The sequence below is a fragment of the Micropterus dolomieu genome, linkage group LG21 (genome assembly GCF_021292245.1).
Source record: "Micropterus dolomieu isolate WLL.071019.BEF.003 ecotype Adirondacks linkage group LG21, ASM2129224v1, whole genome shotgun sequence".
Taxonomy (NCBI): domain Eukaryota; kingdom Metazoa; phylum Chordata; class Actinopteri; order Centrarchiformes; family Centrarchidae; genus Micropterus; species Micropterus dolomieu.
In genome coordinates, this window is record NC_060170.1 from 30,222,496 (window position 1) to 30,243,952 (window position 21,457).

At 40.4% G+C, this 21,457-nt stretch overlaps 1 protein-coding gene across 1 annotated transcript; it reads right to left on the reverse strand.

Moving 5' to 3' along the window:
• Window positions 1–14,609: 14,609 nt before the first annotated feature.
• Window positions 14,610–20,186, reverse strand: asb6 (ankyrin repeat and SOCS box containing 6). Its single transcript, XM_046034974.1, has 7 exons — window positions 20,072–20,186; window positions 19,504–19,663; window positions 18,880–19,061; window positions 17,527–17,633; window positions 17,322–17,430; window positions 17,147–17,233; window positions 14,610–15,838 (listed from the first exon to the last, which is right to left on the reverse strand). The coding sequence occupies exons 2-7, from the start codon at window positions 19,611–19,613 to the stop codon at window positions 15,117–15,119; spliced, it is 1,317 nt and encodes a 438-aa protein (XP_045890930.1). The 5' UTR covers window positions 19,614–19,663; window positions 20,072–20,186; the 3' UTR covers window positions 14,610–15,116.
• Window positions 20,187–21,457: the final 1,271 nt, after the last annotated feature.

Consider the following 21,457-nt stretch of genomic DNA (forward strand, 5'->3'; position numbering starts at 1 on the left):
GTTGAATATAATATAGAACCGAGTAATAGAAACGAATGGAATAGAATAGAATAGATAGAAATAGAATAGAATAGAACATACAAGACAGTAATCAAATAGAATTGAACAGAATAATAGTAGAGAGTGATTGCATAGCATTTAATAGAACATACTAGAAAATCATAAAATAGATTAGAATAGAACAGAACATACAGTAGTGGAGAGTAATAGAATTGAAAAACAAAAGTAGAAAATAAAAGAATAGATTAGAGTAGAATATAGGGGTTAGCAATTACAATAGGCTAGAATATAGTAGAGAGTGATAGAACAGAATATAACATACAAGAGCATAATCAAATAGTCTAGAATATAGTAGAGGATACAGGCATAGCATATAAAAGAATATAATAGAATACAGTTAAGACTAACTGAATAGTATGTACTAGAGAGTAATATAATAGATTAGAATGGTATATACAGTAGGAGAGGGTAATAGAATATAATAGACTAGACTTTAGCAGGGACTAATAGAATAGAATAGAATTGAATAAAGTTAAGAAGAAGTAATAGAATAAAATAGAATATAGTAGAGAGTAACAAAAAACAGTAGAATAGAGTATTATAATATATCCATCTATCCATCGTTAACCGCTTATCCTGCGTACAGGGTCGCGGGGGCTGGAGCCAATCCCAGCTGACATCGGGCGAAAGGCGGGGTACAACCTGGACAGGTCGCCAGTCCATCGCAGGGCCAGTATTATAATATAATTATAGAATAAAACAAAGAGTTAAGAATATAATATCAAACTTATTAATAGAGATCTTTTTGTACAAGTAAATGCAAGAGTTTTGCTTTGTTACAAGATTTCCAGAGCCATACATGTCCGAAAGACTTGTAAGCAACACAATACTAAAACTAGAAGGCTACTAGAGTATATAGAAAGGCGAATTAATAAACCAGAGTAAAGGCAAGTTAAAAAATGTCAACATTATCCACTTTCCTCAGATCCTCCGGATGGCTGCTCCATGAAGTTGGGCCGCAGCTTCAAATGCAGCCTCACTAAGAAGCATAAACCCTAACCTCAAAGTAAAATAAAACAGAGGAAAGAGAACTGAAGAGAAGGGGAATACAATAATATTCACGTCTATACAATATACAATTCTGTACTGTACTATACTAGAGTTATACAGTTGTTTTGTTTCTTCAAAAGCCACCTTAAACATACTGTACAGTACATAGGTTTACCGCACATATACACACATTGAGTAAATTATGAATGTACTGTCTGAACCTGACAGTGATGTCATTTGGACTGCCTCCGAAATATTGTCACTGCACTCAGATATGTGAGGTAAAAGCTCTTTGTAGAGAGATTATCTGTCATCCATGCCCCACATCTGTTTGTGTGTACACACGCAGATGGCTGACATCATACTGAACACCTGGATATGACTTTGATTTCCTGCCAAATACGTGAATCAGGAGGACAGCCACTATTATAGTTATCATGCTCAGATAATAGTGTAAATTGGAGTCTGACATGTGTGCTCTCCCTGGAATATAGTTTAAATGGCAGAGAGCGGACTGAGATCATGTTTTATGGTAAAGTATGCTATGGTATTGTATTTTGTGGTATAGTTCAGTACAATATAGTATGGTATAGTAATACCAGAATAAACTTGTATCTTTAATTGTATTGAGTAAGGAATGAAAGGTAAAGCTGATGGCAACTTAATGTAATGCTGTTTTTATGATGTGCCTTTCTCCACGCTGGTATACAGCATCACTTTATCCAAGTAACACTCAGACAAAGATTCTTTATTATTAGCAGTGCCTCAGTTCACTGTGTATTGGTGATATGTTTGGTAAAGGACATTGTGTAGTGAAGTATGGTATAGTACATTACATGGTTAAGTCTAATAGTGTGAAAGAGACATTTAGAGCAAGGCATATCTTCCGAAACCTCCTGCTTAGATTTTTACATTGATCATTGAGCTTTTAACATTTGTAATTATTAGAACAGCTTAAATAGAAAAAAACAAAATAGTCAAGTGAGAACAACTATACACCGATCAGTCATAACATTATGACCACTGACAGGTGAAGTAAAAAACACTGATTAACTGGTTACCGTGGCACCTGTCCGTACTTATTAGGCATTAAGTGAACATTGTGTCCTCAAAGTTGATGTGTTAGAAGCAAAGTTGATATGTTAGATCCTTAGCCAGTTTGACAGGGGGTAAATTGTGATGGCTAGAACTGGGTCAGAGCATCTCCAAAACTCTTGTGGGGTGTTCCCAGTTTGCAGAGGTCAGTACCTATCAAAAGTGGTCCAAGGAAGGAAAAGCAGTGAACTGGTGACAGGGTCAGGGGTGGCCAAGGCTGACTGATACATGTGGAGAGGGAAGGCTGGCCCATGTGGTCTGATCCAACAGAAAAGCTACTGTTGAAAAGGTTGACGCGAGTTCTGATCGAAAGGAGTTTGTTGCGTATGGGTGGTGACGTAGCTGCAGACCAGTCAGGGGTGTTCATGCTGACCCCTGTCCACTGCCAAAAGTGCCAACAATGGCCATGTGAGCATCAGCACAGGACTACGGAGCAATGGAAGAAGGTGGCCTGGTCTGATCATGATTTCTTTTATATCACATGGATGGCCAGGTGGCAGGTGGCAGGTGGCAGGTGTGTCGCTTACCTGGGGAACATATGGCACCAGTATGCACTATGGGAAGAAGGCAAGCCGGTGGAGGACGTGTGATGCTTTGGGCAATGTCCTGGTGGGTAACCTTGAGTCCTGCCATTCATGTGGATGTTACTTTGACATGTACCACCTACCTAGGCATTGTTGCAGACCATGTACACCCCTTAATGGAAACAGTTTTCACTGATGGCAGTGGCCTCTTTCAGCAGGATAATGCACCCTGCCACAAAACAAAAATGGTTCAGGAACAGTTTGAGGAAGGCTGTTTTGGCAGCAAAGGGAGGACCTATACAATATTAGACAGGTAGTCATAATGTTATGGCTGATTGGGTTACGTTACCTTTAGAGCAAGTGCACTTTTTTTCACATCATGTTTTGAAATGATGCATTATGGGTGGCCAAATGGCAATGCTAGTGAGATGCGATTGGGGAAAATAATGGGGTCAGTGCCAAATTGTCACTCAGGAAAAACGCTTGTTAAAAGTAAAGAGACATCCAGTGTTAATGGAAAGAACAAGGGTATTCATTTAAAAACATTAATTGTAGAGAAATGAACTTGCCATTTTAAGGTTAAATAGGGCTAAAAATGGCTCTATGTTAGTGGATTAAATCTAAAATCATAAATACAATGAAAAGTTGTTGAAACATTTCAATACACTGCAATGTGTATGGTGCACTAATGAAAACATGTTATTTATGCCTTTGACTGAAAAATTGACAATGCACACCCTTATAAACGGCAAAAAATGTACAGTTACATTTACCTGTAACTGATCTATAAGCTGATCTTTAAGCTTTGTAACATCTAATTTATGATTTTTAATCTCTAAAACAAATGTCAGCATGGTTACGCTATCTTTAATGAGAAATAAGATGCTGTTTGTATAGTGTAATCTAGAATAGTATGGGTGGTAGAACTACAGTATCATTGTTGGGAGGGGGTAAGTGTCATGAATAACATTTTATGTTTGCACATAAAAACTGAGGGAGATTAAACATATGATGCTCTGTAATTTACCAGTGTTTTCTTTCTTATTTTGTCTACTGCGGCATTCTAGTCCCCTTATCACTGACACCAAATGAAACTTAATTTAAGTCAGAGATTTCAACATCTAGAAACATAGATAGTCTTTATAATCCAGGATTTGTTTTCACAGCCTGTACATATTCCATAAGAAACATACAGATAGAGGGCTACACAATACATGAAATATACACTTCCTTTTTTCTATTAGGTATAGTTTAGTATAGTAGATAGTAGGCTATAGTTATACTAGGAATGACCACAATACTACCTTGTACATTGTAATGCTATCCAACACAACACTTCTGTAATAAATACTACTGATGTTGTGAATTTTTGTCATTATTATCTCCCTCAGATAACAAAAACATTATAGTGTGGATATATCCTGGCTTGGAGAGGAACATTCCTTTAGCTTAATATTTTTTTTTATGCACATTTATGATGTATGCTCAAGGACCTCTCATGGTTGCGGTGATTTTTGAAAAAAAAAATTTACTGACTGAGCCAATTGTAAAGCTTAGACTTTCGTCTCTCCAGCAGGTTTCTCCATTTTACAATATGCGTTACGACACAGCAAAATGGCAATCGGCTAGGCTAAAACCATGGCTTACCCAGTCTGTTGCATGCCACATTTTGGCCTTTGTGTTGGATAAAAAAAGGACATACATAGAAAAGTTTGGTGTCATCTTGAACCTGAGAATCTGCAGATTAATTCCATTCCCGATATGTCAAGAGCCACAAGTTAGGCACAATACAAGATAAATAAATCCCCATTTTTGTTATCTTCACCGCCATCTTGATTGTAAGGTAGCTGGGAGGGACAATTTAGTTGGATTCAGCTTTTTTTTGTTTGGGAGGGGAGAGGGAGGGGTTTTATTTTGTGTTGTGTGATGCAACAAAATGTTCTAAATAAGTAAGAATGTTTAAAGAAGAAATTTGGACTTTCTGTGCATCTTAAAGGACACTGAGACTATACTACACAAAACTTAATTAAAAACACTGCATACATCTATATAAGAAAACTTACACTATACTCTACAAAATAAATCCTCCCCTTCATTCTTCTACTCTGATGCATATATGCTTGACACACAGCCTGCCCTGCACTCTGTTCACCACCCACAGGCCCCCAGACACACCTGGCAGATGTCTACACTCTACTCAGTGCACTCTTCCAGTATTTTAACATGATTCTCATTTGTATTCTTTCAGATTTCTAAATTATGTTAACAAAATATTAGAAACACTATCACAGAATGTAGTTTACTACAGCATCACCAGCATTACAGCCTCAAAGCGCTTGACGGAGTTAACACACAGACAACTAAGCCTAAAGAATGAATCTTAAAAAAAAACCTCAAAGTAAGTAAGGCATTACTGTACAGTGGATTTACATCAGGTGTTTCCATTTTTCAGTACAGTGCAGTAAAGCGGACTTACATCAGGTGTTTCCATTTTTCCGGTATTTTAATGTGTTTTAATATTCATTCATCAATTGATGAATGAATATGTTGTCTAGTTCATCACTATCAGAATTTGTAAACCTTATTCAAAAATGCTGTTGTAGGCCGACCCTGAAATTTGTTCTGCTCAGGGTTCCAAAAACTTATTATATTCACACACTTTGTTTTAAGAAGAGAATGACATTTTTACAATTGACAAAGAGACGGCCTCTTATATTTGTTAAGCATTTTTATGCTTATGTGACCAAGACCTTCTTTTATACATAAATTGAAACATTTGTGCACGAAAAGTATTGAATACTTCCTAATTTTAGGACAATAAACTGTTCCATTCCATTGAAATGGTGTGATAGCATTGGCGACTGATGATTTTTTAAATTTTTTTTTTTTTGGGTGGGTGGGGGGTTCACTTGAAACAAAATATTCCCATTTGCTTGAATTTTGTACAGACATGGAAAATACAACTATAACTTTCACATGAACAATAAACACATCTGATAATTCTTAGTAATTTAACTATGTATTATGCCCTGAAATTAACATGATACTGATGGAAGATGCCAATATGATAACAACAGAAACTTAAAAAAATTATACCTAAACTATGTTTCTACTTCAGCATTAAGCCTAAAATGAAATATAGTTACTTCATACTACTACTTTTGTTTATAAAGAATGTTAGGTACAATTGTATCTACTAGAAATCCTGGACAAGGGACTCATCCCTGCCCACAACCAACTCCTTCTTAATTAAAAAAAAAATTTGAGAAAGGAGTTCCAGTACTTTTCTTATCAATTAATCTATTTTTCTTGAGTTGCTGGATCAGTCCAAACAGAAGAGAATCAATGCTAAACAAAGAGAATTCAGTCTTTCCACAGTGAGTCCTCTTAAACATAGAGCTGAGATATGCAGCTCTGTAGAAGATGCACACAATTACTTCAGAGGCGGGGTGCTTTATTTACATATGCAATATGCATAAGCAAGGTTACTGTGAGGGTGAAATAACCGCGAGATAGAAGGAGAGACAGAAGGAGGGGCTCGGTATGAGTGTGAGATGTGTGTATGTGTACGTGTTTGTGTGTGTGGTGGTAATAGAGAGAGGGTGTGTGTGGGGGAAGGGGGTGGGGGGGGCTGAAAATTGGTGTTATCAATATTTAACCAACCCTTCCAGCATATTTATGGCAGACAATAGAGCAGACCTGCAACTGTCTCATGTGAGTGGAAGTGTATTTATTACACACTGAAATAGAGGCTGTAAATAGGATGTTCATTGATATATCCCTGCCACACTTGCATTTAATCTGTAGAGAGCCCACCACTTGGTGCACCACTCTATCAGTTGATTCTTACCAAAATAAACTATTAACATATCTGCTAATTGAACGTAATAACCTCTGAGTGCTTCACAGATATTCATTAGGGAGATATTTGTACATGTGGCCTGCAGATGTATGTAATTCAATCAGTTTGAAAAAAGTAAAAAGAACCGAAAAAGCTATGAAAAGAGGGAGAAGAAATAAAATGTCTGGGGATTTTTTTCACAGACCCATGGCCTCTCAGAAAATGTTTCCATGTGTTGTGTCTGAGCACACTCAGAGCAAAGAAGGAAAACATTCTCTCCTCCAAACCACATGCAACAGATTCCTTCTGAAGCCAAATAAATCAACCCTGTGTTTCAGATCATGTGACACATTTTTGTGCTTTGTGTTATTCCCAACATATCCGGTTTCAAACCCCCCCATTCCATCACAGTCTCACACGCACGCACAAACACAGCGCACACACACATGCACATACAGAGTTTCCATTTCCTGTGCGTAAGATCACCTGTACCGACAGAATGGCGGGCTTCAGTGCAACATGCTCAGGCAGGAAAACAGGAAAGGGAGTTCAAGGTTGTCCAACATGAAATACTCACGGAGTTAGGGGAAACCCAGCGCTCATGGCAGCACTCCAGTTTCTGAAGACCGTAAGTAAAGTTTCACCAGTACATTTTTTTCACTTTAGCAGTGTCATCATGTGCTCTAGAAGTGTTGACCATCTGCCTGTTTAGAGAAAATACATACATTTCATTACAAGTTAATGGGATCATGCTGCAGACATACAGTACTGAATGACTTTGGGTCAAATCCATTGCCTTTTTAAAGGAGTAGTTCAACATTTTGGGATATATGCTCCTACTTTTGGCTTTCTTGCTGAAAGTTAAATGAGAAGATCTGTTATACAACTCCAATATCTGTGTGATAAATATGCTACAGTAACCTACCCAACTGACAGATACGCGAGTACTTCAGTGGGAATGTACTTAGGCACAGTAGTGCTTTGTAGCTGAATGCTAATGTCAGCTTGCTAACATCAAAAATGTTTTCTAAAGGAGACATGCCACTCAATCACATCCTCAGTACAACTCTATGGGGAAAGCCCGTAACGTCAAAGATGAGGATTAGCCCGCCCCTCCGGCTAGAAAGCCAATCATTTGCTTTTAATAGCCAAAGCGGGAGACAGATTTCAGCCAATCATGTGGTTCCTTATTTTGGGGCAAAGTCCTCAAACTTTTTCAGTGATTTTTATTAGATTTTACTGGTGATTCTATTCATGTAGTTTTTATGTCCCGGTTACCAGTAAAAGTGCAGTTCTGGCTCTCTCTCCATTCGTTCAGATAGGAGCCTGGCCTTGTTAGTCCGAAATAACTGCCTGGAGGCGTTACCAAGATGGCTGACTTGCGTATAGGGACTTTGCTAACATGCTTACAATGACTATGCTACTCCTAACATTCTTATGCTCATGTCCTTTATAAGGTTCAGATCTTCACTATCTTAGTTTAGCGTGCTAGCATTCTAACATTTTTTTATGATGCTGGGAAATATGTTTTTTTGAGATGAGAAGGTCGATACCAATTCTCATGTCCACACAGTAAAAATGAAGCAGGAGCCAACAGCCGGTTAATTTAGCTGGAAAGAGGGACAAACAGCTAGCTCTGTCCAAAGGTAACAAAATGTGCCTAACAGCCCCTTTAAAGTTCACTAATTAACACTTTTTGTCTCGTTCGTTTAATCTGTACAAAATCCAAACAATGAACAAGCATCTTGCACAAAAAGTTGAACTTTTCCTTTTAACATTCCATATTTTCCTGACCTACTCAATCATATATCTTTCTTTTTCTCCTCTTATACGATCCAAAAGTCTTACTTAGCATGTTCTATTGTTACCTTGTAGTTGTTACTATATATGACATGCCATACTGATCAATCGCCCTGGTTCTCTGTGGGGTAACACAGTGTTCCCCTGTGCATCTGACAGCCATCCCTAGCCCATTTACTGTCAAATGGGCTCCGCTCCCTTTGCCTGAGCTCAGATGCAGATTTATGCCAGAGCATTGCCGGTTCTTGCATATTAGATGAAAGCCTTGTTTGCATATACCCGCTCTCTCTCTCTCCCCTCCTTCCCTCTTCCCCCCTCTTTCTCTCTCTTCCTTTTTTCTGAGGCGTCACTTTAATATGTATGCAAATGGGCTGCGCTCCACGGGCAGATATGTGTGGAGTCCTGTCCTGCAGTCAGGAGGTGTAGGAGAGATTGTGTTTGTATTTATGAGGCATGGGCCCTGCCGCTCTTGGGAGAGAAAACGCTGCGAGTAGTGTGGTGGAGGCTCTGCAGTGCAGGCAGAATGCAGATATGCCAATAACAGAGGTCATGGTTGTCACTAATGATAAGAGGAGACAATTAGACAATAGCATAGCTGTAATGTAACCCCCCCCTTACACCCTCTTATACACCCAAACAAACACACAAGCCCTCGTATCCCTGCTCTGGCATGAAGCAAGCAAACAAACTGAGGAGGAGATGCTTCTTCTGGAATGTTCCACATATTGCAGCAGCCCTTCTCCTCAGCTCTGCTTGACCTGGATGGGGAGTCCTGGGTGATTGGTGTGGGTAAAAGACCAATCTATCGATCCTCTGCATCCCTCAGGGGGGTGAGGATCACTGTCAGGGGCTGAGGCATTGGAGACAAGGTCAGGTCACCTGTGAGAGAGGCCCCCATAACCCATTTCATCAGTCTAATGCTTTCCAGACAGGCCTCAAAAGCTTGTGATCAATTAAGTCGACAGTAGACACAGAAATAAATGAACAATGCAACTGCTCCTAATCTGTGGCTCGTGTTATCTTTATCTTAGCATGTGTTGTGCAAAATTTCCTTTTTACATCTATGTATCATGAATTCACAGGAACAATAGCTTCAAACAAAAGGAATTCATTCGAGATAAGTATTGTAAAATTATAGACAAAAAACTCAATGAAAATAACAATGAATACCGGGTTTTATGTTCAAGACACAATAATATCTTGGCTTGGTGCCAATCAGTGATCTACCAACGCAACACACACACACACACACACACACACACACACAGAACTGTTGGCAAATCAAATGTCTGTTTCCTCTCTGTCTCTCTCTCTCTCTCTCTCTCTCTCACACACACACACACACACACATCCCCTTCCTCCATCATGAATAAACCATACTGTGTCTATGAGTCATATACCACCCCCACATCCCTCTCTAACCCACTCCCCCTATTTGCTGCTGCTAGAGTAAAAACGCTAATTAACGTGATGGCTAGCTCCAGCTCCTGTCAGCAGCTTGTGGGGGCCTCTCAACCAGCCAGGCTCCACTGGTCTCTGGTTTTAGCAGCTCTCTCCCCAGCCACCATCTCTGGAGAACCAGGGCCCCTCATTCATATTCAGCCCCAGTCGCAGGCACCTGGAAACAGCCAGCACCAGCACCACCTCCAGCACCACACAACCCCCATGATGTCTATCACCAGCCCCCCAGTTGAGCCCACCTCCTGTCAATATTGGATCCCCCCACTGCTGGTAAAAGCCCCCCCCCCCCACACACACACACAATTATTCCATTTACTTAAAAACTTGAATCCAATTGGAATACAAGCCCAAACTGAAAAACTCCATTTAGGAGATGTGAGAGCTAGAAACTCCATCTAGGAGATGACACAACCCAAGTGATGGGTTGAATCACCCAACGGTGGCGAGAGAGAGGGAGAGGAGCTGCCTGCCTTGGTGGACTAGCTCGGTAACCATGACAACGCAGCCGGGAGAGCAAGAAACAGGAACATACAGAATCTGTTTCTGCTGAGACTTGCACATGTGGCACAGTACTGCTTTTCCTCTGAGAAGAAGAAGGGGAGGAGTGTGCGTGTGTGTGTGTGTGTGTGTGTGTGTGTGTGTGTGTGTGTGTGTGTGTAGGCCCTTATGAAACATACATGCCTGCTGCCTCTCCAACCAAACTCACTCGCCTGCTCTAGTCACTGAGTGAGTCACAACACAAAAGATATTCTGGTGAAACTGAAGCACACAACCCAGTGTTTAGTGGCAGGCTGTAGTCCCCCCCCCCCCCCCCCCCCCCCCCCCCCCCACCCAACAACTGAATACAGAGAGGTGGAGGTTTGTTTGCGATATGAAGTGAAAAATATAAAGGCAAGAAAGGGAAAAATTTTGTTTTTTTGCCTATTTTCTTTCCCTGTGCCTCTCTGCCGCTCCCCTTCTGCCTATCTTTTCTCTTTCCTCCTGCTCCCTCTTTCTACAGGCTCAGTCTAACCTCCCCCTCCCCTTTCCTCAAGGGAATAAAGGTCGTAACGCAAATGATTACTCAAACCCGAGTTGCCATAGAAACGCAGTCATGTGACTAGAGCAGGCATGCATAGACCACAACAAAGAGGTGGATCAGGAACCAGCGCTGGAAAGAGCTGTAGCTCGCCTTACTGGTGCCTCAGTGCATTTCACTCAAATTCAGGCTTTTAAAAATAGGCGAGCACCATGAAACGCAGGGGGAGAAAGGCAGAGAAAACGACACTATAAAGCGCCAGGACGAGAGGCTGTAATGAATCTAGGCTGTAACACTGCAGTGTGCCATATATTCTACCATTCACTAGCATACCAGGGTGTGTCCTATTCATCATGTCCTTCTTGGAGGCAGAGCTCAGGCGCCAGTTGTCTGGAATTTCTGTGAAATGGCGTCAGTTGTAGAAATGTAGAGGGTGGTGGATTGGTGTGCTTCTAAAGTAGGAGTTGAAGCGTGGAACTTTAACTTTTTGGTGTGCTACGCTTTCAAACTGTTCCCCCTCAAAGAACAAGAACAGATATGCGTCAACACTAATATGCTATGCAGCAGTATGGTTACCTAGCTCGTAGCAGCCACTTTTCTTTTCAAAGAGATTCGAAAAACAGTGACACCTAAGCTTAACATGTACTAAGACACATTCTGGAATAGTATCTAAGCCAAGCAATGTGTAAGAGATATGTAAAATAGTACAAAAGTGGACAAAAATGTAGAGTAATTGTGGAAAAAGACAATCTCGCTCTGTTTTCTAACAAGTATTGAACTTAAAGTTCAACATATTTTGTCACACAGTGGGTATCTAGCAAACAGAAAAACATACAAAAAGCCTTCTTTATAATCCTACAGATTTAAGCTGAATGAAACTGTAAAGGCTGGTGAGCACACTATGTCAACATTAGTATGCAGCAATATGGTTACTTAGCTCGTAGCAGCCACTTTTCTTTTCAAAGAAATTCAAAAACCAGTGACACCTAAGCTTAACATGTACTAAAACACATTCTGGAATAGTATCAAAGCCAAGCAATGTGTAAGAGATTTATAAAATAGCATAAAAGTGGACAAACAAAGTAGGATAATTGTGGAAAGGACAATCTCGCTCTGTTTTCCAACAAGTAATTTACTTTATAATCCTACAGATTTAAGCTGAATGAAACTGTAAAGGCTGGTGAGCACAACAGTCAGTATGTATGTGTCAGTGTAATGGAGGAACCGGCACCTGGAGCAGAATGGGAACGTGGCCTGCCCCAACAGGATTCAGGTATCCTGCATCCAATCCACCCCCGCTGAGATTACTTCTATGCCCTGGGTGAACTCGGCGACCTGCAGCCATCTCTCAGAGAGCAACCACCCCCCATAACACACACACTCGCACACACGTACACAGTCAAAGCTCCACATTTAAAAGGGACTGAGCCAGACACAATCTTATAATAGGACATAAACTATGTTGTATGGACCCCAGCAGAATATATTGTTATGCAGTGAGAATTTGCTTTCATTCATCTTACTATTAACAGCCATTAATTTTGGCAAGCTCTATCAACACTAGCAGAGCAATAGGACGGGGTACATTTTTTTCTGATGAAGTCACCACATCTGCGGTTAGGAACACTGTGTGTTTCAATGTCTGGGCTCTCTTTCGCTCTTTCTTCTTCTTCTTCTCTCCCACATACATCTGAATCCACGCTTGCCTTTCCACCAGCAAACACACACAGTAACATAGATGTATAAGCGAACACATCAATACGCAATCCGAAGGGGTGTGAGCGTGATGCGTGACCCCCTCACTGACCATTTCCCTCCAAAGACCACCTCAACTCCCACGAGGTTTCAGGCAGCAGCTGAGTGTTCAGTGATGTCTGCAATTATCCCGTGTCTAGACAATGTCTAGTGAAAGACAAGGAGATGCACGTTCTGCACAGTCTGCGCTCTATAGAAGAAAAGGCCTGGAATAGACCACAATGTCTTTCAGTTGGTGATGTGGTGGTACATGAAAAGGTTAGGGCCAGACTAGGAACTCAGCCAACAAACACCACGGCTCACATGCTACATATGTTCCTTAGCTCATTTTAATCTTGCTCAAGAGCCTTGTACTTACTTTTATGAATTCACATCAACCTCATCACATCATCCCTGAAAACATCAACTCTACTATGTGTTTTTAAATGTCCTCATACCGCATTTAGTTTAGTTTAGTTTTAGACGTATGACATGAATCAAGCCTCCATACTGTTCAGTCAGTAGTGCTAAACATGAGCTGAAAACAGAAACAATGGTGCCAGAAACTGGTTAAGACTAAGCAGACATGGAAAAGAGATTAGGTAAAGACATAAGTAATTGAAAGAAAGATAGAAACAGTTAAAGAAAGAATAATAACAAACATGTTATAAATGGTTTTCATTTCAAAATGCTAATGCTCCATTTTTGACTGTACTTTGTTAACTATAAAGCATGTTCGCTGACACCTTGTTATTATTGGGATCTTATTTTGGAATAACTTCTTCTCCATTGGAAAAGATTATTTGAAGAAAATAAAAGAACAACAAAACAAACAGCAACACGCAGAAGCAGGCTGAAAGATACTATGGGTTGCAGTAAAAGAAAAGGCTGTGAGAGAATGAGCAGGTGTGGTGGGAAAGACCCATGGGCTTCAGGGAGAGAATAGATCAATAACTAATTTCAGTACCGAGCTTCACTCGCACCGTTTTCCAATAAAGGCTCGATGGAGAGTACTGGCTTAGCCCTCCCCCCACTATCTCCACTCTATCGCCTTCTCGCCTACAAGCAGAGATTGGACTCCATGGAAGAAGGCTGTTTTTTCCCCCAGCGTTGAGATTGTTGGTTGGGTGGATTATGTTCCTACAGCTAGTGTATTATATAAATTTAATCCAACATTGCCACTACAATTTCCATGTGTCCTCCATGAATGCTCCCATAACCATTCCACCTATCGTCTCTTTAACTTTCTTTTTTTACCTAACTGCTCTTCCTCCTGCAACCCCTCTCCCTCCCTCCCTCTCCCTCATTCGACCAGGGCTAGTGTTGAGGTTTTGTCAAGAGATTCAGACAGACAGGAGAGTGAAGCGTGTGTCATGCAGGGCTGCTGCTGCTGCTGCTGAGGCTCTTCTCCTCAGAGGCTGTGACCTAGATAACCAAGAGGAGCTGGAGCGCTTGCAAGCCTTGGAGCCACTCCAGCTTCAGCAATGTCAGGAAGGGGTTAGTTGTGTAACACAATGTCCTATTTAGTTTGCTCGTCACACACATGGACCGCAAACACATATGTACCCTATGGCGTTCCTGTACCATCATAGTACGTTTCATTTAGGCACTGTTTATTGCCAGAGACGGGATGAGCAGAATGGGTTTTGTGCATGAGAGGGAGGGAGCAAAAAAAAATTTTTAATAAAAAAATAGGTGAAAAGGGGCCCTTAAATTCATCTGAATTTAAACATAAGCATTAAGAATGCTTGGTAAAACTTTCCACGCCAGCAGCCACTGCAGCTACATTATGTCACAGTGAAACCATGTCAAAACGTCTACAGGCACACTCTTCCTGCCGTGCTGTAGCATTTTATTCCTACTTCTTTATTTTAGCAGTCACTCAACTGATGCTTGGTGTATGAACACAACCATGAGGTAAATATATAGCACCAATTATTCCTCTATAACAAATAGCTATTGAGTTCAACAGTCACATTCAGCGCTGCACTGCCACTACCTGGTCAGTTACAAGGAGTAACATATTGACAAATATAAAATAATGTCAAACTGCTATTATCGGATATAACAGAATATCAAAACACTGTTGGTGAGACACGACTGTTTTATTGGTCCACTTTCATGCTCAGCAAATAGATACACAAATTCCACAATACACCGCCATCGTGTTGAGGAGATAAAATATAGATGGAGCCTACTGCGCTGGGACAACTTTAATAGGCTGCACTGTGAATAACTACATCTTTGACCCTGACATCTGAGCTGCTTTGTGAGCTGCAAGATCAACACTGCCATCTGGTGGCTTTTATTTTGTCTTGCAACTTTATACATTAGTATGGTTCACTCAACAGTACAGCAGTTTCATCACGACAGTGATAACTACAACTACAAATTACAACTAAAAAGTAAATTTTTATATACAAAGCTGTGTAACTTAAAGTAAACATACACACATTTGTCTGTCAATTTGGCACAGAAAACATACGATAAGACTTTAACAAAGGCTTCAATGGTTTGTGAGGTGTAGGTTCATTTATGGACAAATGAACAACTTAGATTTTACGTAGAACAAAAACTATCCAGTATCTTAGCATCAGCGCTGGTTATGTTGGGGCTTGAAGCAGTCCCAACCAGGCTTTGGTGTATACGTGTGCTCAGGAAGAAGAAAGTCTTTCAGTCTGTCTGGTAATGGCAAGGCTTTGATTCGGTCTTCCAGGGGCCATGGCTGCAGGCGTCTCCTTATGAAAGCCCTACAAAGGCATCGCAGAGCAGGAGGGCTTGCTTCATGCTCTACTACGCGGTTGTGCAGGTCTACCAAAGCCTGAGCATAAGGGTGAGGATCCTGACCTGGCACAGGGAGCTCCAGCCTCAGAGGCACATGCAACAGGGTCCCGTCTACCCTCGCTAAGTCGACCAACACCTCTGCTTGCTCCAGGAGCTCAGAGGCGCAACTTTGATCAGAGCACTGCTGCAGGGCTGTTTCAAGCCGCTGGAAAAGAAGGCTGTAGCCTGACCAACAGGAGTCGCCGTGATAGGAACAAACCAAAGAGGCTCCGCTCTGGATTAGGAGCACAGCCAGAGGGAAGAGCAGGTCAAAGTGCTCCAGGCTCGTCTGTGTCAGCGAGGGTTCGCCATCCTCATTCAGACAGCAGCTGGGGTCCACACCATGAGCCAGCAGTAGTTGGGTGGTTTTCAAGCAGAAGTTACCGATCTCAGCAGCGTCCTCCACATTGGCCTCCAGAGCCTCCTTAACCAGAAACACCAACGAGGATTCAACTGTTTCACCGTCAACAGTAGCAGCGTTAACGTCAGCACCTGTGGTGAAGAAAGCATCGCTCAGAACCACATTGTTATCAAGTCTAAAAATGTTGAGCACATGTGCCTTAGACAGTGTAAATGTATTGAGCCAATTAGTCAATAGACAATAGAAAACTTAAGATCAAAAACAAACTTGCAAGACAAAAGTATGGTTCAAGCTCTAAAAACACTGGATCCTAGAACTCCCATAATGCAACGCAATAGCATGTTTCACTAGACCCTCTCTGGCTCCAATTTGTAATGCAGGCACCAAGCTGAGAAACACTCAATGACACCGTGACATCATCAGGGTTACTTTCTCAGACATGACAAAGCTCCTCCAGATCCACAGCAGACATTATACAGCTGTTTTCACAGGTGTATTTAGTATTCTGCATAACAAGAAAACAGATCTCCATGTGTAAAATCGACAGCGTGCGATTTCAACACCAAAGAGTTTTCCAGCACTGAGTTGAATATGGTTTATCTAAGTAATAAACAAATATTCACAAATAAGAAAATTTATTCAGAAAAATTGTCCTTTCCTCCCAAGTCTACAAACTGACAGAATATACATTATCATGCACTGTCAACCATCAGTATCCAAATCTGTGCCTCTGTTCTGAGATTGTCACTACTGACATCTTAAATCATCATACTCAAATACATTTGAATTATTTCTTAATTTAAAGCAAATTATTTTAGCTCTCTGACAGATGAGGATATACTAGTTCTTGTTAAATACTTGGACAAGATTTTCCATTGGTTTTCTGATGTTATTGACAAAGGATGTATGTATATCCCACACTGGTTCTTTGTGGCTATTGTGAGAAGCTGCTTTTCAGTTGCCTTTTAATGTACAGCTGTTAAAGCATGCAATGTTCCTGCAGGGTTTGTGTGTGGCTTTTTTGGGTCAGGGTACACTGGTTGTAAAGTGAATGAAGCAAAGTCTACATGAGGGCCCGTAGTCATACATGAAACTATGAGTATACTTAGAAGATTGATGCTTCTACTATACTGTCAAGACATAGAAGACATACTTCCTGCAGTTAAAAATCTTGTCAGTGAGTCGCTTCATGCCTGGATCACAGGATTGGTTCTGCTCCATTTTCAGTTGTGTTACAAAGTGTGTGTGTGAATATTTTAGCCTGACAAACGCAGACAGTTTACTTTGATCTCAAAATGCATACAGGTGGACATGTGTGCATACTAACACAAATTTCTGAATGTAGTGGTTTAACCTTGCTCCTGCATTAGGGGGTATTTCAATGACCAAAAGCAAACAAGAAGGCAAAGTGAAGATGAGTGGTGTTTTACAGTCCGTACCTTTTTCAAGTAGAAGCTGGATGTTCTCTACGTTGTGCACAGTGAGTCCATCGCTGCTTGCCAAGGCATGGAGCAAAGGTGTTTTTCCTTTGGAGACGAGACCACAGCAATCAGTTTTCAGAATGAATGAATGAGTAAAGGAATTAATGTTTTTTGAATTAGGCTGTAAATTTACCATGTTTATCCCTTGCATTTGCATCAGCACCCAATTCCAGCAGGGTGAGCAGGCAGGGGAGCCTCTCCGACTCCTCACTGGCAAGATCCAAAGGACTGCTCTCATGGATCTACCAAGTAAAATTTAAACATAAAATGCTAGGAAAACAGAGGGGATACCATAAGAACAAGATAGGACATAAATACAAGTTAGACAGTTGCCTCACCCTGTCTCTCTTTTCAACATCTGCTCCGTGCCCGACGAGCAGCTTCACCATGTGTGGCCTGTTCCTCAAAACAGCTATATGTAGAGGACTGTAGTACGATACTGGGTCTGGAGAGTAGAAACACACATTCATATTACACAAATTGAATCTTTGTCACAGAGATGAAACATGAATCAGACAGATGAAGATTTCTAACAATATTACATTTTCTTTAAATGTGTCCGGGCAAAGCTACACAACCTACTGTACAATGCTGACTAAGGCAGCCAAGACCCCCAGAGGCCCTAAGCCAATGCAAAGGGTCTAGGGAAGGCATTTTCACCAATTTGACAACACATACACATGTACAAAAACACATTACAAATATAGAGAACCCAAAGAAATACAGAGAACAAAAAATAGAGAGACAGAAGCAATAACAGAAACACTGCAACAGTTCTGAGCTACAAAACTACAGAAGTGTTTCGGCAATGTAAACGACACATCTTCAGACATATTTGAAGGGATGTTGTTGAAGGCAAAAGGGTGGCAAACACTAGAGAAAAAATAGAGTAACTTGATGCTATGTGGGAGTATATGTCACTGTTAACTTTCTGGAAAGAGTCACTCAGGAAATGTAAAAGATGAACGATGCAGCCTCTGCCAGGATTCCCTAATTATGTCCCTGGGGAAAGACATCTTTACTACCACTAGAGGTCATCACAGCTGAGTTTGGCAGGTTTCATCACAGCAGCAAGAATGCTGCACTTTCCACTACAATTTGCTAAAGGTAGACTTATTCTCCAAAGTATATATTTCTCTATTTACATATGCAGTGAAAATAGCAGGTGCACTCATGTTTTAAAGTACAATCTGTCATTCAATTTTCTTTCTGACATACTGTTTTGCACCCACAATCATACATAATTACTAGTCCGCACAGCAACATATATTTCTTTACAGGTTTAGTTTTAAAACTTATAGTCATCTCCAAAGTGTGAATGGCTCTTAATTTGTTAAAGGTCTTTTACTAATTGATTACTAAATAATACACCTCATGTTACAAAAAGTCTTGAGATGTGGGAAGTGTGATAAAATAAAGTTACCAATTAATTCATTTAAACTCATGAAATTGACTGCAATCCACATAATTTGCCAAGAGAATAAAATTTGTTTGAAATAATCTACATTCACAAAAGCTCAAATGAGCATATAACTGAATTTACAAAGAAGCCTTTGTAAACTCTGGAGGAGACATGGGATTGAGGGCAATCACCACCAATATCAGTGGATTGGTTTCTCTGGCAGGCTATTTTAGGTGTTAATTTAATTTTACTAAAGCGCCCTCACCAAAAATCACCAAAAATGTCTCACCTTCAAAGTTTAGATCCGCCCCATAGCGCAGCAGGATCTCAGCTGCATTCACCAGTCCCCGCTCTGCCACCTTAAACAGAGCATAGCTGATGCCTTCTACAAACACTTCTGACTGGGACTCCCGCTCCAGAAGCTCCACTAGAGAGCTACAAAGACCAGACTCATCCCCAGGGCTTTTGACTCTGGACACAAGAGTGAAAAGTAGCACAGTTTCATTCAATTCAATTACAAATATTTAAATTCTGTACTGGCAGTGATCATGGCACTATAGCTTGAGTACAACAAACTGCTACAGAACATTACATTTTTTTTTATCCTGAGCGACTTACAAATACTATATATGTCAGATGTTGCACGACTCTGGAGCAACTAGGAGTTAAGTGTCTTGCTCAGGGACACATTGTGGATGTGTTGCAGTGGGAATCGAACCCACACCAAAGGCATATGTCTTATCAACTGCGCCACCCATATTTCATTAAAATAATGAATAAATAAATACACTTTGGCAATAATTCACTTAGAAATGCTTCCTAAAAAGTTGCAGCCAATAGCACAACATACTGGAAATTAAATTCTGCACACTGCTAAACAACACATCAAACAATATTGTGGCACTAACGTTACCTGTCCTCGTGACTACCGTCTCCTTCATTCAGGCCAACAACACACATCACAGCATCTACCAGCGGCTGGTACTCATAAATGATCCTTCGAAACCCATGGAGGAAAGGCATGGCTCCTCCACTCTACACTAACTACACGAATCTTAGGTCAGTGGCGTTACCTAAAACACAACAACACACATGTGTAAGTTATGGACAGAGGGTGTGTCAATGTCATATCAGGGGCTTCGCTTCACATCGACGTTATCTTTTGAGTTCAGCTGACAAATGTCTTTGGAAAATGAGCGACACTTCAAACGCTTTACAGAAAAGTATATTGTCCTAGTTCAGTCATGTTCAGTGATGCTCACAGGACGAAATTCCCGATATTTTTCTTAACGTTACACTTAAGAGCTACTAGCTGAAAATGTGACAAGTGAAAAGTGATATTGTTAGTTAGCAGACAAATGCTAAACGTCACAGTCACAACGCTAGCATTGCTGGCTAAATCACTCATTTACTTGCAAAATTATGAATTATGAGGTGTTTGAGAGAAATTACTTAAACAAGGCAAGTAACTGGAAACTCACACTGATCGATTTTCCTTCAAAACAGGACGTTTCCGCCACGCCCACATTGGTCCGACGGTGTTTTCTTTCCCCTTTAAAACACAAAAGTAACGAAAGTTCCCCTTTGTGTTGTCTGCCAGGCTGTCTGTAGTTTACTTTTTCAAAATGTATACACTATTAATATCCAAGGAAGCATATCCAGTGAAAAATATCATTACAATTATTTTATACTTAAGTCACAATAATATGAACCTTCACTCAATACTTTGCTGTGGTGCTATGGTGTTCATCTGCTTCATTAAAAAACATTGTGAAAAATTCAGCAGCATCTGGCAGATAGCACAAAATACTGGACCTAAGGCATATTGTCAGCTACACCATTAAAATGGTGCGGTGATAAGCTTTTACAATTACTGAAGCAGCACAGGATTTAACAGAATATTCCAACTTCCAAACAGACATCCCAACTGTAAACTGTAAACATATGTCAGACGAATGAATGTCAAGCAAGTCAATCAGCAAGTTTTATCATAAACAAATGTTTTTTGTATAACATAATGTGTTAAATGACTATAAATGTCAAATTTCACAGATCATAATTCTCAGTGGCATGTCCTGTCATGTATTTGACAAACCACAACAATATATTTCATTATGTCAATTTCTTTTTTATTAATTACCATTTGGTTTGCTGTTGTTACTGAAAAGTGTTACCCACAAAATATTTTACCACCAACACACAATAGTAAAAAGTATTTTGTCCATATGGCACATCAGTCTAAGACAGCAGCTTTCAGATTTTTGGGGGGGATAACTACTCCATTTTAGTGACAGCATCTGGCTGCTAACAGTCGCCTTTGTCCTGTTTAGAAAACAAATCCCTGTCGTGTCTGGGTTTGGTGACAGATGGCTTGCTTTGAGAACCGTCGACGAGTGCTCTTTTACAAAAGATGTCATTTTTAACACATCTGTGTGTCTAATTTGGAATACAACATATGTTAATGACAGTGCATTTTAACACAGCATATGTTGTTGCTGGACTTGGAAAGTGACGCAAATGCCAGATGAGGAAGACACAGTTGGTTAAACTGACAAATCCTTTTTTAAGAGTGCGAGACCACCAGTAAGGTAAATGTGATCCTTTTTGTTTGAATGGTGAATTGTATGAAAGCAAAGACGATGTAGAGACATGCCAAATTCAAGGGAAGGAAATCTTATTCATGTTTTATGGTCCTATGAGAAAGTTTTTTGGTCCAGGATTGATGATGATCTCTGTGAGATTTCAGAGAGCCAAATTCCGTTTAGCCCTGGATTATTTGTTTTAGGTGATAGATCAGACATAATGGGAGGAGACAAAGACATAAGAAGCTATAGTACACAGATTCCTTAGAGAATGCAAGACTGGCG